Source organism: Akebia trifoliata, chromosome 3 (assembly GCF_017979445.1).
Source record: "Akebia trifoliata isolate Shusen 1 chromosome 3, ASM1797944v1, whole genome shotgun sequence".
NCBI lineage: Eukaryota > Viridiplantae > Streptophyta > Magnoliopsida > Ranunculales > Lardizabalaceae > Akebia > Akebia trifoliata.
Genome location: NC_141377.1, coordinates 155,233 through 173,172, shown reverse-complemented (window position 1 = coordinate 173,172; position 17,940 = coordinate 155,233). Strand labels below are relative to the sequence as shown.

The following is a 17,940-nucleotide window of genomic DNA, read 5'->3' as shown; positions in this document are numbered from 1 at the left end:
GGGATCCACATCGTAAAATTCAAATTGATGTGGTTAATTTGCTATTTAACATACTCTGGAGTGGATCCCAACCGCATCAATGTGTAGCATCCAAAAACATGATCTAACACCACATGGTTATAAAGGACAAAATTCTAAGAACTTTGAAGAATTTTTTTTTTTAAAAAGATTAATTTTAATTTTAAATTTGGGAATCCGATAGTCTTTCATTTTCAACACCTTTGATCAAACTCAAAAAGGATTTTTTTTTTTATCTGAATTTTTTTTTCATTAAATCTAGAAGGTTGTAGCCTTGGATTGTCCATTTGATAATCCATACGGGCCTAATAATCCATAGTAAAATTTAAAATCTTACTAAGTTGAAATGTTTGCGTGATTTATAAAGTAAGGTTTTTTTAATGACAAACTTGATTAATTAAGGAAATTTTTGTGATAAAATTGCACTAGACAAGTCTGCGCGATAAATCTCTCATGCATAAAATTCAAAGGCACTCAAGGCCAATGACATTTTGAACTTGTAAGAGTCCTCTTTTGCAACGATTTTTGGCATTGTATGCACCAAACCAATGCTATTTCTTATCAGATTCGCAGTTCACAATTCACTGCCAAAAACAAACCCAACTTAATAGGGGTAGGGAAGAGCATACCCCTTTGAACTGATGGCATAATTCCTTATAATCTAATGAAAGGTGACCTCAAAGCCTTCATCATCATCGACATTATGATTGTCATTATCAAAAAGTGACTTTGAATGCCCTCATCATCATCATTTATTCAAGAATTGCTAGATCATTTTTCATTAGTCTATAAGAAAAGATTGAAGTCAGAGGGGGCAACTAATCTTTTAAATTTTAAAAACATAAGAGTATCTAAACAAGCTATCCAACCATGGAATGACGAAGTCTCGTCTCGTCTTCAATTATGTTTTGGAACATTATCCTTCCAAGTAGATAGATCATCACCAATGGGTGAGTTTAAAGATATTTTTAAACTATGGAGAGATTAAAGATATTTTTAAGAGAAGGAAAGGATCGAAGACATGATAAGAGAAGGAAGCAATGAGACATACTTCAATTTCTCATTGGATACTCGTGGGGCACCCCTAGTAAGATATGATTCTTATCAGGTCCTTACGATAGCCACCTAGAATTGGACCTAAAAATGATTGGATCTATAATGATAAATCCAAAACTGATTAATCGATTTCAAGTAATTAGGGTACCCATTGATTTATAGTTCTAATAGGAGTTACAAAAGCCCTCTCCTAAAATCAAAGCATTTTATATGGTCAATGCGTAGTTTGAACGCAATAATTTTTTGGGTTAGATTTAAGGAATATTGAGAATGAATAATGTTGAAGTGACCTCAAGATTGGACCTCACATCGCACACCCTGACATGAAAGCGTTTGGGAACCATAGATACTTTCCTTGAGATACACTTGAAAAAGAATCTATGGCTCCTATCCACTTTCAAGTTAAGATCTGCGATATGGGGTCCAATCTTGAGGTCACTCCAACACGACTCTTTGACAATTGCTCTTTGTTCTCAAGTTAATGACATTATTAACCTTGATTCTTTACTTGACTAGCAAAATGACCTAAATGCCTCCACTTTCCAGTCCTAATAAAAGGTAATGCTAAAGATATCTCAATTATTACCAAGGGCACCCTTACACCATAGTCAAATATTTTGTCTTATACAAGTTAAAAGTTTTAGAATTTATTGATTTTTTGTGAGGATGATATCTATGATGAGAAGGAAATCATCTTCATTCCAAAACTTCTAACCTCATCAAGTTCATTCAAAAACTTTTTAACCCATTTAAGAAAAATAAAAAAATAAAAATGGCTAACGTGGGTGGGCGCGCTCTTGGTAATGATTAGGGTAAAAATGAAAAATCCTTCCTCGTCTTCAACCTTAAAAATCTACCACTTCAATTTACAGAGACCTCACGAGCAAGATAGGAATATTGGATAGAAAATTCTAAGTTTTTCTAAAACTAGGTTAACGCGAGGTTGAAAATGATGGATTGAAGACTCAGGTTGAATTGGTTAAAAATATTTTTTGATAGACGCTGAAGATGATAGATTTTTGGGAGAAAAATCAAAATCAATGTTGAGCTTTGAAGGCCGAGTTTTCCAATCTTTTTAGCGCAAACCAATAAAATATACATTATTACTTCTTCTCTGAATCTCGTTTCGAGTTGGAAAAACATACTCCTTCGAATGTTTGTTTCAATATGTATATGATGGTCGCATGCCTTTCATGCACTCCTGATGTTCTCCCAAGAAACAAACCATTTCAATTTCAGAGCTTCAAACATTCAAGCTTCGATTCTCGTGAAGCTCTCTTTCTCCTCCAAAAAGGCCACACTTTCAATCAACTCAAGCAAGTCCATGCACGCATAATTCGAAATGGTCTCTCTCACAACCATTTAGTTCTAACCAAATTACTTCGTCTCTACTCTTCTTGCAAACAAATGGATTATGCCACTCTAGTTTTCCACCAAATTCAAAACCCTCTCACCTTCACTTGGAATCTCATGATCAGAGCCCACACCCTCAACTACACTTCCCTCCAAGCTCTCCTTCTTTACAATCTCATGATCACCCAAGGCGTTCCCCCCGACAAATTCACCTTCCCGTTTGTCATCAAAGCTTGCTTGGTTTCCTCAGTGATTCATAAAGGGAAAGAGGTCCATGGGTTTGCCATCAAAACTGGTTTTTCTAGGGATATATTCTTGCAGAACACTTTAATGGATTTATACTTCAAGTGTGGAGATTGGAATTACGGGCGTAAGATATTCGATAAAATGCGTGTGAGAAGTATTGTCTCTTGGACTACTATGGTAGCCGGGCTTGTTTCTTGTGGGGAATTAGAGGCCGCCCGTGGGATTTTTGAACTTATGCCGGTTAAAAATGTGGTGTCTTGGACAGCTATGATCAATGGGTATGTTAGAAACCAACAGCCTCACGAAGCGTTTGAGCTTTTTGGACGAATGCAGATTGATAATGTGATGCCAAATGAGTTTACATTGGTTAGCTTGTTGGTTGCTTGTACCGAATTGGGGAGTTTGAGATTGGGTTGTTGGATTCATGATTTTGCATGCAAGAACGGATTCGAATTGGGTATTTTCCTTGGGACAGCTCTTATTAACATGTATAGTAAATGTGGTAGCTTAGAGGGTGCTAAGGAAGTATTTGATAAGATGCAAGAGAAGAGCTTAGCGACTTGGAATTCGATGATCACTAGCTTGGGCGTGCATGGGAGAGGAGAGGAAGCCCTTGCTCTTTTCGCTGAGATGGAGAAGGCAAATCTAGAACCCGATGCAATAACTTTTGTTGGTGTTTTATGTGCTTGTGTACATACGGGGATGGTGGAGGAGGGTTGTAGGTACTTTAAAGATATGACCGAACGCTTCGGTATTGTGCCTACGGTAGAGCATTATGGTTGCATGGTTGAATTATTAGGTCGTGTTGGCACGTTGGATGAAGCTTATAGATTGGTGGACTTCATGCCAGTGAAGCCAGATGATGAAACATGGGAAGTGTTGCTGAGAGCGAGAAGTCCCGATGGTAATGCCGACCTAGAGAAAGGTGATTGCCAACATGTTGATGAGCTACATTCCACAAGAACTATTACGGATTCAACAACATCATCGGTTCTTCAAGTGGGAAGTGGGGGTGATGTTGTGGTCCTAGAGAAACCAATAGTTTAGATCATATGAAATTGTTTATTATGGAAGAAAACTCTGAGCTTCATGTCATACATACCTACCAATTATTCACTGCAAAGAGGAGCTTTCAACAAAATTGACAAGGCCATGGACAAATTGATTTGTTGGACTTTGCTTAAAGGAGGTGGTTCAAAGGACAAAATGATCTCGTTTCATAATCCCAACCTCAAGCCAGAGTATTGATAAATCATAAATGTATAGTCATCCTTGTAACTTGTAAATTTCTCTTTACTCAATTTCCTAATAAAGCTTCCTGCTTTCCCACAAAAAAATAATTTAGTGTTGTACACACACCTGCGAATACACAAACATTTTGTGATTCACTATTTTGTTTTGGTAAACTGAGGGAAACTATGGGATGCTATCCGTATTATAGATACTACTAACCCACTGAACTGAGGAAAAAAATTATAAAAAGTAACCGTTTTTAGAGGAAACATTGTAAGCCAGGAGATTTGGTATTGCAACACAAATTATTTGGTGTGTCAATCCATCTATTCACTTATCGACTTCTTCCTTATTTTGGCAAAAGCCCATATCGTTGTTGACAACCAACCACCTGCAATCCACTTCTGTCAATTTTCAAAATGTTATCTGTTCACCGTTTGATGCATCATGCATGCTCATGATCTCTTTGTTGATGACTTTGAAGGAATTGTAGGAATCCTTCCCAAAATAGGATTGATTCCCCTGGTACTCAGAAAAAGGAAGTGATTGGATCTGCAACTGGTAAAAGAGGAATTCTCTCTAACTGCATTTTGCACCACAAAACAGAGAGAAATTCTGAATCTGAATCTTCTTTGTGCGTATGTATTCCAATATCCCAGGTGATCGAGCAACTCCTTGACTTCGTTTTCGTCATTTACATTAGTGCTTCTTTTTCTATCTTTCATCATTTTTTAATAGATAAGCCCGCTATTAGTGAGATCAGTATCTCAATGATGGCATGAATCGAACCCAAATATATGGTATCATCACCCCACCTTCATTTACAGTAGTATAGAAACACTGTCATGGCTGGCTCAAGAGGTTATATCATCTGATCACTTTGAAAATGAAAGGTATCATTTTTTTAGATGATGGGGGTATCCGAACTTGCGTCCGACTAGTGGTATCAAAAGAACCAGAGCCAAAGCCAAGGCGTGTACATGCAACGCCCACTCATCACATGCACCAAGTAAGTGAAGGTGTGCCCTCACAGGTGGCCCCGAGGAATTATTGCTCATATTGAGTATGTAACTCACGACCTACCTACAGACTTTCACTGCTTATCGGTTTGAAATTGCCATTGAACCAACCCTCAGGGTTAAAATGCAAGGTATCTCAAATTCACCAAAACTTGGAAGGATGTATATAAAAAAAAATTCTTTTTTTTTTATCCTACTAGTTCAAAAGGAAAAAAAAGACAATTCAAATAATAAAATGAAATAGAATTTGTTCTTTTTATCTTAACGTGGTTGACTAAAAGTTAATAGTAATAGTAATACACCCTTATATATTATATTATTATTTTTTGGTTATAGGAGTGCTATCTATAAGAAAAACGTTGGTGTGGCAATAGAAGTTCTAAAAATAAAAAACTGGGCCAGTGAAGCTAGGGTATACAGGCCCATTAGGGTTTCGATTAGATATATATAAGATAAGAGAGAGTCTACCATTTAAAGAGAGAGAGAGAGAGAGAGAGAGGAAGCAAGGAAGAAAGGATGCCTGCTGGACATGGACTTCGTGCTCGAACAAGAGATTCATTCTCTCGTCCGTTTAGGAAGAAGGGTTATATAGCTCTATCAACGTATTTGAAAACGTACAAGATAGGGGATTACGTAGATGTGAAGGTGAATGGAGCCATTCACAAGGGTATGCCTCACAAGTTCTACCATGGCCGTACTGGCAAGGTCTGGAATGTCACCAAGCGTGCAATAGGCGTCGAAATCAACAAGCAGGCATAATATCTCTCCTCTCCTCTCTTATATCACTTGTTTCTCTTTTTCTTTGCTGCCCTAATATAAATCATAAATCATGCCCTGATAGCCACTATTTATTTCCTCTGTGTTGGATCCATCCATTCATTTTTTTTCTCTCTTGTTCTATACTCGTTGCTTTAGTTTTGAAACTGTTTTTGTTTGCTTATTTACTTGAACAAAATTGTTGATCTGCTCTTAGTTACTGCTTTAAAGTAGGGTATTTTCCAATTTTAAATTAGAATCTTGATTGCCTGACGTGCAGATTTTTCTGAAAATTTTGTTATATGTGGGGTTTTGTAACTATTGGTTCTATAAAAGTGAAATATATATGGATCCAAGATTGCTTTTTTTCATTTTCACTAATAGATGGTCATCATGGTTTTAAATATTGCCCAAGACCATGATCAAGTGTTCCTGAACTAAACAGATATCCCAATGTGATAACCATATAAACGCTAAATTAAAAAAGCATAGAAACAAATGAAGAAAATGTTGATTGATTTAGACATAGGGCACGTTTTGCAAATATTATAGATATCTCGGGTTTTATGACTGATGACACACGGCGGCCCCTCATCTACAACACCCCCCCCCCCCCCTCTCCTTTGATTTTCTCCCCAAACTCAGTCTTCTATAGGTTAGATTCAACCTTCAAATTTTTAGAAGTAAAAAATGGATCTTTTCTTAGATTTTTCTCCACCCAAACCCATTTAAGGTATAGTTTAAAAAAAAAAAATTACTTTGGTTTTCTATCTACGTCAATAGTAAGATAGGGTTTTGGGAAGTTAAAGAGAATGAATGAATGTTAGTTATCTTGCCATTGACTGAAATGACTCATTCATGAACAAGTACGAGATGAGATGAAATACAGAGTTTTGAAACCTTGGTGGTGAATGCTTACTTTAACCTTTTCCTATTATTCTTGTTTTTTCCTCTTTATTTCTTTACTTTTTTGCATTCCTTTGTTTTGATTATTTTCTTTATACATAGCATCTTATGATGTTTAGGGTGAAGAAATTTTGTTTTCAAGGGAATATGAATTCCTTGGGAAAATGAAGCACCGGGAAAATGTCTAAAATAGAGTTGATTTTAGTTTTGAAGGTTGGAGCAATTGTGAGAGAATTACTTAGGTGGTAAGGAATTATTTCTTAGGGAGTGCAGTGGGAAATTGAGTTCGCTGGAAAATGAATTCCTTGCAAGATGCACCATCATACACCTGATAATGACATTTTCACGGGAAATAATTTTGCTACCCATTTTACATACACAAACAATCATACAGACCCTGCATGTATTATACTGGAAATGTTTATGCAATTGTTTAGATAATGAATGATTCAGTTGTGATTTGTATTACCTATAGGCCTCTAGTAATTAGTGGGTTGTTATATAATAGAAATTTTCATGCGATTCTTTATATAATGAATTGGTTGTGATTATTAGTATTTTATCTATTATATATTATATAGGTGGGGAACAGGATTATTAGGAAGAGAATCCATGTGAGGGTGGAGCATGTTCAGCCATCGAGGTGCACGGAGGAGTTCAAACTGAGGAAGATCCAGAATGACAAGTTGAAGGGAGAGGCAAAAGCTCGTGGAGAGAAGATTAGCACTAAGAGGAAGCCCGAGGGTCCCAAGCCTGGTTTCATGGTGGAGGAGGGAACCACCCTTGAAACTGTTACTCCCATTCCATATGATGTTGTTAATGACCTTAAAGGTGGTTATTGAGCTATCTTTTGTTTTGATTGGAATATTAAGACTTGCAGAGTGTTGTGTTGTCATAAAAAACTTTTTAGTTTTTATTGTTTTTCTTTCCTGGGAAGAAGGGAAACTAAAGACTTTAGTTCATGCAGTATGCGTCTGTTTTTGTAGACATTTTGAGGGTTTATTTGGTACAACTTGTTACTCTTCTAGTTTTGTCCTCCCTCTACACATGAAAGGGCAATGTATGACAATGGAGATAGTATTAGATTTTCTTGGTTATTATGTTTTTTATTATTGGTTGCATCTCTATTCTTTCCACTATCCATCTCAAACACTTAGGTTGCAGAATCAATATGATCCTTGATCGCCCAACATTATGATCTTTTTATGTAATAATGGTTGGTACGCATGGATCCATGTCCTATATTGTGAGGAAGAAATCAATAATGTCATCTCAATCTCAATCTCACATCACACAAGGAAAAAATGGACAGATGTCCCCAGTTTTTCACTCTAGATTTAGGTCACAAATCTATCCAACCATCTCCATAATAAGTGAAAAAGAATGGTTGCCAAAGAATTCAGATGCTATAGCATTGATACAAGTACACACTCGTCTAAAGAACAAACATGAACTATTTTTAGATAGTTTCCACCATGAATTACCTCTATGCTTGTTCTTACATTAATTAAGGAACCTTTGAACACCCTTTCTAACCAAGGTCAGGTTGCAGTGTGGCACCCCATTTTATGCCATGGGGACCTACTGACCGAATGGATATGTACCAAAAATCAAAATCAAAGTGCCGATAATTTATACCCACTGGATCTAAGCTCTTGAAAAAGAATTTCATATCCAACAATTAGGAATCATTCTTAAGACGGTACTATTATCAATGGATCCACATCACCAATCAGACTGATCTTTTACTTTAAAGATTTTAAGTGTTGCTAGCTGTAACCACGAGAAGTTCATTTACAACAAAAAGAAATTGATCCATAGAATAGCTCGTACCTTAAAAAATATTTTTAAATCATCAGTTCTGTTAACAAAAACATGCTTTCAGATAAAGTCGAATTAAGGGAATGAAATTATTTCATCCTACAAAAAAAAAAGAATAAGGCTTTGACAAAATTTAATACAATAGTCAATGCCATTATTTAAGGAACATGTGCATCTTCCTAACAGGCCACATCCATTATTAACAGACAAAAGATAATCTACCACTTTGTTCAGATGCCCCCCAGTACACTCCCTGACCTGGCAATTACAGAATCATAAATCTTTGTTCCGAAACAAAGGATCTACAGTTCTGTGATGAGGGTGTATGAAAAAAGAGTATCAGATTATCACAACTCTTATTAATATTGCCCTATTTGAATGATTTGCAATCAGCAACACGAATCAAGTTCAGCCATTCAATGCTCTGCCAAGAACCATATATTTCTTGGACTAATCCAAAGACGACTTGATATAAAGCAAATGGAACATAATTGAGCTTCTCAATTACCTTTGTCCTACTGCATGGACCAACCAAAAATTCATATTTGCATTCTGGACAAATATGAGCTCAGAATTGCCTCAAGCATTATTAGACATCAAATCCCAACTGCATTTAACAAAATTCAAAACGATAAAAAAAAAAAAACAAGCATATTAAAGTTAGTTTAACCACTGAATTTAACAACATTCACCCAAGATTCAAACAGCAAATCTTGAGACTATCCAAAAACAATAGTTAATCAATCTAGTAAAATAAAAATCGAATTCGGAGTTAAAATCCAAAGAGGTCCTTTTTTATATATTCCTTCATGCTACTACGGTAGATAACCAAGGAATATCACAGCATGCAGTATCAGCAACAGGATTTCATCTCCTTGTGCAAAATGTAGCTCCTTTGTTTTTGCAGCTCCATTAAAATATATGAACAATGTCATATGCGAATCTTTTCTTATGTCAAGGAAAAAAGGATTGCAAACAAAACAACAAAATGTTAAACCACCAAGAAGTTACAGTCGTTTTCAGAAGATAACATCTTAGGTGAATTCAGATTCAGTAGGTACTATTTTGTGATGTAATTGTTAGTGCCACTTCCAACTCAATGAGATAGATAGATGAGGCTACCAATCAGATGAGAAATGGGGTCGTAGCAATTCAATGCATGGTATAGATGAGACCACTTTGGCAAGACAATTCTAGGACAGACAGACCATGTCAACTTTACAACATATGTAATGAATGAAAGAGAAGGTCCTCTTGTGTATGTTAGTTGCAGATGACGTAAGAGTTAGCTGATGAAAATAGCATGAGAATCGAACCAAAACTAGAATTTTGAAGGGTAACTTTGGAGTTTAAGAGCTTTACACCAAGTAGAATCAATCAAGGAAAAGTATATGGACTGCAACTTTGGTAATCACCCATAGAGGGAATCATTAAATGTTGATGGCCAGAAAATTCCCAAAACAACCACTTTGGTTACCATGTATTATAACATAATGAAGTGCATGTGCCCTCTGGATTGCTACGTGACCTACGCATCACAATCAAACTAAAAGAAGAAGAAAAAAACTTATAAATGAACTTGTATTGGAAGATGCCAGCTTGCTAAGTTGGAGAGAGCTGATACCACGACCTGGGTTCAAAACCATCTTCACCCTCTAATTACTAACCACTAACCTACTTGCTTATCCAGGAAAATAAAACTTGGATTGAGGTAGTGAGAGAAATTTTGAAAACACCAGAAATAACAAAAGACATGGCTTTACACAGAATTGAATAAACAAGATTCATTCAGCTGACGGCAACTTTTTGGGATTAAATATTTGATGATGATAATCTAAAATAGGCAGTGGAAAAAGCATTTACCAAATGAACAATCAGACTAGTTTTAATTAGTGTGTGAAAATAGTGGTGTGTGCTTCAAACTACGGGAAGGATACGTCCAGAATAGCACGAATGACTGCAAACAAATATACGATAGTGTTAGTAACATATCATGCAGTGTAAAGCACTTGCATAAGAATTCATCAAACCATCATCCTCAGTAATTCCTTAACAAACTACCAAAAAATCCGAAGTATATCAAACCTGCTCAAATCCACCCGATGTATCAATATGCTAGCACATGATGTATAAATGCATTAATATGATACAAGATAAAATGCCCAAACAACAATTATGGACATAAATGTATTAGGGACACTTAAACATGGACAGTATACATGATTTGGCAGGAAGGAGGAGCACAGCACGTTAAAGTCTTCTTTATAGAGATTCACAAGTATGGCCTTTCTCACTTACCTGGTACATTAATTAAGTTCTTCGCATCCAAGAGTGTATATAGCAACCAATAATTTCCTCCATACATTTGAAGTAAAAAAACATAGTGATTTATGTGCCAATTTGTTGTTAAAAATTCTGTGTGGGGAACTATCCAGTTGAAACTACAGTCGTTGAGAACCAGAAGACACTTATCTCAAGAGACCAATCACAATATCATTAACAAGAACAAAACTCCATAGTACTATAAATTTAAATAAATACTGTAAGATCAACAACTTACCAACTTACCAGATATGATTAGAAGTACATTGGAAAACATTAACAAGAATGTTTATTTATAGAACTACCTATAAAAGAATAAATCAGTCTGACAGCAAAACATGAATAGGCTTATCTTCCGTAATGAACTACAACATTTGGTTGTTCGCCAGAGTCATATTTGGATTTGGAGTTATTTTATGATATCTAATATGGAATATTGGCATTAGTCCCCAAAAGGGTGACCTGGGTGACAGTCAACCTAGGGAAAAGTAAAATTTCTATTAGCTATTCACTATCTTAAATATTTATTTCACTCGAAAGTGAACTCGAATATTAAAACTCCAACTGAGATGATTCTGATGATTCTCATATTGGTGCAGATCATGACATGAGGGGTTCAAGCTGGGAAGTATTATCTCTGCATTGGACAGAAAATTTTATAAACTATTGAGGTCTATAATGAACAAAAGGAAAATCAAGAGTGCTCAAAGATAAAAATGGCAAAACATACCAAGGCAATCCAATTCCTTGCAAGAAAGGTTGTCTTAAGGGTATTCAAGCACTTGACTTATCTATGATTTGTTTAGAATTTCATGCAAGCTGGTCAAATTTGTCAAAAAAATTCTAATGTCTACATTCTGATCCAGTCAGGATGGATGAATGGATTGAAGACAAAGTGCAAATCCTCAACAAAGTGATGCTCAAGTCCATTGTGTACAAAAACCTAGTCCGAGTTGAACGAAATCCATCAAGCCATATTTTAACCTCTGTTACAAGAACACACATTTATTAAGAACAAACATGTTGGACATGTGCATGGGGGGATCACATTAACTTTATTCCGTCCCTTATTTAGCTACTCCTAAGAGTAGCTCCAATAGGCAACAAACCAGGAGAAAGTTGATTGACAAGGTTTAGGCATGTTCAATGATAGCTGATTACAGACCCAATTAGAAGAAATGTGCAAGCTGAAGGTTCTAAAAGAGTGAGAGGGAAATCAAAGAACATGGATTGAGATAGTGAAAGATAATATTAACACATTTTTTATTCTGGACAATATAGCATGGAGGAACAAGATTTGTTCAACCAACCCAAAATCTTTTGGACAAGGCTTCAATGAGGTGATAAATTCTGTCTACGATAATACTACAGACCTGGGATTAAAACCCCACCATCACACTTAAACTTGAAAGAAAAATGATGATGATTGGGGCAACCGCTGGATTCACCCGATGTACTCCAATTTTGTCCGCCCTAGTCTTTTCCACTCATCCACCTCACCATTCTCATCCCCTTTTTGGAAAATTATTAAAATTACTACTAAACCAAGAAGAGAAACATACAAAAAGTAGGCCGATAGATCTACCTACAAAGCAAAAAAAAATTGAGCCACAAGTCATTTTGACTACGAATCTTCTCTACAAGCAAACTCCCACCTAATAATAAAAAATAAAATGTGATATTTCAAGGATTCATATACATATTAAAAGGGGTTCGACAGACACACACAAAATACCAAACTCTTAGACATAGGATTAAGTTACAAATATATAACACGTGATTATGGTATTTGTTTTTTTGTAGGGGTCTAGTAAAAATTGTTAAGCTAAAAAGTACAAATAAGAGCACAAACTATGCTATGGGGATAGATGTCCCAATATTCGACAGAAGAAACACTATTAAGTACTAAGGACAATCTAATGCATGAAAGGAAAGCCATAAAACAAGGTAAATGTGGCTTCTACAGCAAAATAAGTCAAAAAAATAAAAAGACATTTTAATTATGAATAATGTATATTAATACAATGCCCAAATAGTTTAGAAGAAATATTTAGACTTTTCAAGCTAAAAGATAAAAAATAGTATCAGTAATATACCATAAGCCCGCTCAGAAAGCCATCAAGTATAATTCGATTCCAGCCATCAAAGTATGCATGAATGGAAAAGTTCGCCTTGGCCGCAAGTCCCAAAGAAGTAATTGCCATCACAAGGAAATAAAGAATAAAACCAGTCAAACCAGTAAATCCCAATATCCCAGCAATGACTCCACCAATAATAGACAAGAAGGTTCGGCTACAGAAATAAATAAAGATGTGTTTTAGCATAATAGCATCAATATTCCAAGCTAATCATACGTAGTTGAAAGAAACGACGTGAGAAAGTTAAAAGATAGCCTATATAGCCTCGATTACAATAAAATACATAAATATAAATCCTCAAATTTCATCATCAAAGTATTGTCACAAAAAAAAATTGGGTCCAATTAATGAATATTGTTCCCCCATTTAATTCTGTCTACAACCATATATTTTGTTAAAGAAAGTATGTTCATATCCTCATTGTCTTAATCCACTCTTTTGGGTCTTCCACTTAATCTTTTTAAACAATCTTCAACTTGCACATTCCTTCTAATAAGGGCTATAATTGGCCTCAGGTGCACGTAACCAAACCATCTTTATTGACTTTCTATTAGCTTATCATCTATTGGGGCTGGTTCATGTATAATTTTATCTGTCTTAGTCTTTCTACCAGGTCTTGGCCTAGAAAACTAAGGCTTTCATCTAAGATAATCAGCTTCTCGGGAAGTGGTCTACCAAGGAACCACCTCCTCTAGAGGCAAGATAAGCCATTGTGTTCTCCTATGCTCTTGTAAGAAGTCCTTCCTATACCTGATGCATTTTTTATCCTTTTTTTTTTTCTTTTTTGATCAATAATTTGTTTATTTTGTATTTTTTAAATCCTTTAGAGTTAATGCAAAGACCCAATTCGCTCGGGCTGGGATGGCTTTCGACACTTATCCACATCAGCATCTCCACTACATTCAATCTACAACATGTTTATTGATTACCCTACATTCAGCTCCATAAAGCATTATTGATCTTACTATTATCTTATAAAATTTTCATTCTAGCTAAATTATGATGCATCGATCATATATCAAAAAACATACTCTACTTCAACCATCCAACCCTAATTTTATGGACAACATCCTCCTCAATCTCTCCATGCTTTCAATAAATAGAATTGAAATAACAAAAATGACCATTTGGATATTTGGACATTCCTCTACATGGTTGTCATTATTAAAATTGCACTCCACATAGTTGATCTTGATTCTTTTTATTTTTAAAACCCTTGGACTCGAAAGCAACTTTCCAGGGTCACTAGTTTTGTGTTGACTCCCTTTCTTATTTTATCAGCTAAAACTATCCCATATGAAACTAACATACTCCAAGAAACCTCATCTTGAATATAAGCAGTTATTTCATCTATAATTGAAGTAAACAAATACATATTCAAAGTTGAGCCCCTAATGTAAACCAATTGTTAATGATTACTCATTTGCAATCCTCGTCATTCGTTTCCACATGTCACAGCCCTCTTATGCATATCCTTAACTATGTCAAAATATTTATTTAAGACTCATTTTCTTTCCCAACACCTATAAAATTAACTATGTAGGTGCCTTGTTATATGATTTTTCTATGCCAATAAAAAATAAATGGAGATTATTCCTCTTTCTCAAAAATTCTCCATCGTTTGTCCAAGTAGAAATTTCCTCAATAGTTTATACGCCTGCCATACCTTCACTTTCTCCTATATATAATATAACTTCACAGTATAGCTAATAAGTTTAATGGCCCAACAATTATTGAACCTTTATGTACCTCCTCTATTCTTGTATATGGATATGAAGATACTTTTTCTTCATTCATCTACCATCTTTTTAGTTAATTAATATTATGAGTTGTGACAATCCATTACTTCGCTCCCTCGCATATCAATACTTTAAAAATGAAAAAAAAATAAAAGAAACAAACCTGTAGTAGATAATTTTCATGTTATTCTGCAAATTCTCGGCACTGAAGGTCGGTATATCATTTGTAGTATCATTTGATTTCTTCTCAGAGGCACCCGAATCATCATGTCCCGCCATAAGTAAATTCTGCTTTGGATTGGATTGGAATTCGGTGTATCTAAAATAATAAACAATCCCAAGGAATGAAGAAAAAAATACAAAAAATAATGAACTTCTTACAAGTGCCTATCTATGATCTCTGGCCATATGGATGGCCACAGAAATATAAGAATGAAAACCCAAATAAAATCTGAATCCCAAAATTTAAGGAACCAACATCAACATCAACCAAAAAACATACAATTTTAAACGGAAATATAATTTTCATTAGTTTCCCTTTATTTATTTACGCAAAAAACTCTAGGTTTTCTATTTAGCTCCTCCCACAGATCTCGCGTGATTTCATAGAATCTCGAATCAGGAAGGCATGAATGCACGATCCGATCCGATACGACAGAAGAAAGCTATAGGGAGGAGAGAGAGAGCGTACCTACCCTTTATCTGCAGTTTGCAACGACTGAACTGGAAAGAAACTCTAGGTTTGCCTCCGCCTAATTAATAGTTGCGTTTATAATTATATATGACACTGATATTCACGGACTACCTCTGTTACGATTAAGGAGGGGGTAAAAGAGGCAAAATACTAGAATTAGAAGGGTATTATAAAAATAAGAGGGTTGATTTTGTAACTCAACCCGACAGGTAACTCAAAACTCATTGACATGGCAGGTGCAGCAACTGTAGGCTTTTCCTCGGGATATACAATTGTACATGTGTTTATGGGGGATGTGCAATTGTGTATCCCAATGAGAAAAATCTATGGGCCTGTGTGGATTGACTTTTCTAAGTACTTCTGTCTTTTGCGAGGAGTCAGAAGCACTTTAAAGGTGTTTGGATAAATAACTCCTGAAAAGAATTATTTTCCTGTGGAATCATTTTAGTGTTTTTTCACGGAGTACCGATGGTACTACTTCTCTAAACTATTCTTCCGTGGAGTCACAAAACATTGTCAAAATGACTGGACTGGGATAAGTATGCCCCTTATAAATTTTGAAAATTACAAACCTACCTTCAAAAAGGCAATTGAAATAATATTATATTACTATCCATTAATATGATGGTAGTCTGTTGGTGTAACATTTGGGACAAGTATACCCCTCATAAATTTTAAAAATTACAAGTATACCCTCAAAAATGCAATTGCAGTAATATTATATTATTATCCATTGATGTGGTGGTAGTTTTTTGGTGTAGCATTTGAGACAAATATGCCCTCATAAATTTTGAAAATTACAAGCATATCCTCAAAAATGCAATTAAATACTATTTTATTATTATCCATTGATGTGGTGGTAGCCTTTTAGTGTAGCATTTGAATTTGGATTTCTACCTCCCCCAATTGCTCACTTAATGATTTATCCATGAGCATTCCAACCATGATTGAAATTTTCTTATTGCAAGATTGATGTGAATAATTACACACAAATTTACTATCAATTGATGTGGTGAAAGCTTCTTCACATTTTTAGTGATTGTATATATTTGTTCACAATATCTTCTATTTGTTTATAATTGTTGGGTGTTTATATTGATTTTTATGGATAAAAACAATAACTTTTATTTCTTTAAAAGAATAATTTGTTGGGTTATAATGTTAAAAATAATAACTGATACTTATAAAGGCATTTTGATCATTTTAACAGAATTCAAAATAGTTTCCAAACACAAAACTCTATCAAAAGTACTTCTAACAGTACTTTTCAGAAATTGCATCCAAACACACAACAATTATTCACCTACTCCAGACAGTACTTCAAAAGGTACTTATGAAAGTACTTCTAGCTCTTGTATCCACATGGACCCTACCATTCTTGCAAGGTACACATCAGTTGAGTTTTTGAATTATCTCGTCATGTAGAATCATTTACACAAATGATAAAATAGAAAGAAAGAAAAAAAATTAGAAGAATATTATTGAAAAGAGTCGTGATAATCTGACTTAGGCACGTGACATACTCAATCAATTTATCCGACGTGACAAACTCAAAATAATAGATGTGCTCTCTTTAGGATACAAAACTGCACCTTTTTATGAGGAATCATAGTTTTATATATTGAGGAGAGCACATTTGCGATTCTCAAGCCTGTCACGTCAAATAAATCAATTGAGTTGCCACGTGCCTAATTCAAATTATCAGCACTCTATTAAAAATAAGGATGAATAGAACGGGAGGAGATGAAAGACAATAAAATTAAAGGAATGGATAGAGAAGGCAATACACTCGTGTTTTATTACATACATCTCAAGGCTATATATATAATGATCCCACATCATTTTATTATAAAATCACACCATAACCTTGACCAAGGTCTTTTCTAACAAAGTAAATTTAAGTGACCTAAATGCTCTCATCTCTAATTTCCGATTGATTTTCTTTGCGAAACCAACAATCTTGAACCTTGGTTGGGCTAAAGGTTTTACCCTTGATTTTCGACCATTTAAGATTTTAAATTTGGATATAAGTACAAATATGAATTTTTCCAAAACCAGTCGTCTATAATCTCTTATATAAAAGCATTAATCCTCGTTCTGATAAACTTTACCCACTAAAACCAACAAACCTCAGAAAAGGAGATAGGATTTTTTAGGGAAATAGTGGATTGTGACTGGTTTTAGTTAGAAAAAAAAATGTATAATATGTTAAGGAGATGTTGAAAATGATGGATTAAAGACGATGATGGGTGAGCACTAAACATAAATTTTAACCCTCTATAAAGAATGTATTTTGAGAATTACTTTCATTAATTATTTATTTTTTCTTCAATAATAACCTAATTTTATTGTCTTTATTCTCATACCCCTCTTTCGAATATTACTCATTCAACTTTATGCACTGTCCTTCATTTTTTTTCCTCTTCCAATAATACCCATCCAACCTTATTGTGCGTCCTCTTCTCCCCCATTTTCCTTTAAAACATCTTCAACTTTATTGTTTAACCCTTTTTACCCACTTAATCCTAAGAGATGATGGTGGTGCCATATGCACATGCAACATATAATCTATATGGCATAAAATACAATAGGATATAGTAGTCAATGTCCTTTATATTTAATAAATATCCATCCAATTT

The 17,940-nt window shown here is 34.9% G+C and overlaps 3 protein-coding genes across 4 annotated transcripts; 2 read left to right on the top strand and 1 right to left on the bottom strand.

The window, feature by feature from the left end:
• Nucleotides 1–1,884: 1,884 nt before the first annotated feature.
• Nucleotides 1,885–4,125, top strand: LOC147405289 (pentatricopeptide repeat-containing protein At3g26630, chloroplastic-like). The gene has a single exon (XM_086432957.1). The coding sequence runs from the start codon at nt 2,242–2,244 to the stop codon at nt 3,718–3,720; it is 1,479 nt and encodes a 492-aa protein (XP_086289083.1). The 5' UTR covers nt 1,885–2,241; the 3' UTR covers nt 3,721–4,125.
• Nucleotides 4,126–5,391: 1,266 nt separating this feature from the next.
• Nucleotides 5,392–7,696, top strand: LOC147405288 (large ribosomal subunit protein eL21x/eL21w-like). Its single transcript, XM_086432953.1, has 2 exons — nt 5,392–5,678; nt 7,169–7,696. Exons 1-2 carry the CDS (start codon nt 5,442–5,444, stop codon nt 7,427–7,429), a joined length of 498 nt encoding a protein of 165 aa, XP_086289079.1. The 5' UTR covers nt 5,392–5,441; the 3' UTR covers nt 7,430–7,696.
• Nucleotides 7,697–9,062: 1,366 nt separating this feature from the next.
• On the bottom strand, nt 9,063–15,454 carry LOC147405287 (Rab5-interacting family protein). Of its 2 annotated transcripts, none has more exons than XM_086432954.1 (5): nt 15,299–15,454; nt 14,771–14,926; nt 12,827–13,022; nt 10,346–10,365; nt 9,063–9,351 (listed from the first exon to the last, which is right to left on the bottom strand). In XM_086432954.1, exons 2-5 carry the CDS (start codon nt 14,884–14,886, stop codon nt 9,321–9,323), a joined length of 363 nt encoding a protein of 120 aa, XP_086289080.1. In that variant the 5' UTR covers nt 14,887–14,926; nt 15,299–15,454; the 3' UTR covers nt 9,063–9,320. The 2 variants fall into 2 exon arrangements, with proteins under 2 accessions (XP_086289080.1, XP_086289081.1); XM_086432955.1 differs by having other exon boundaries at nt 15,303–15,448.
• Between the last annotated feature and the right edge of the window lie 2,486 nt (nt 15,455–17,940).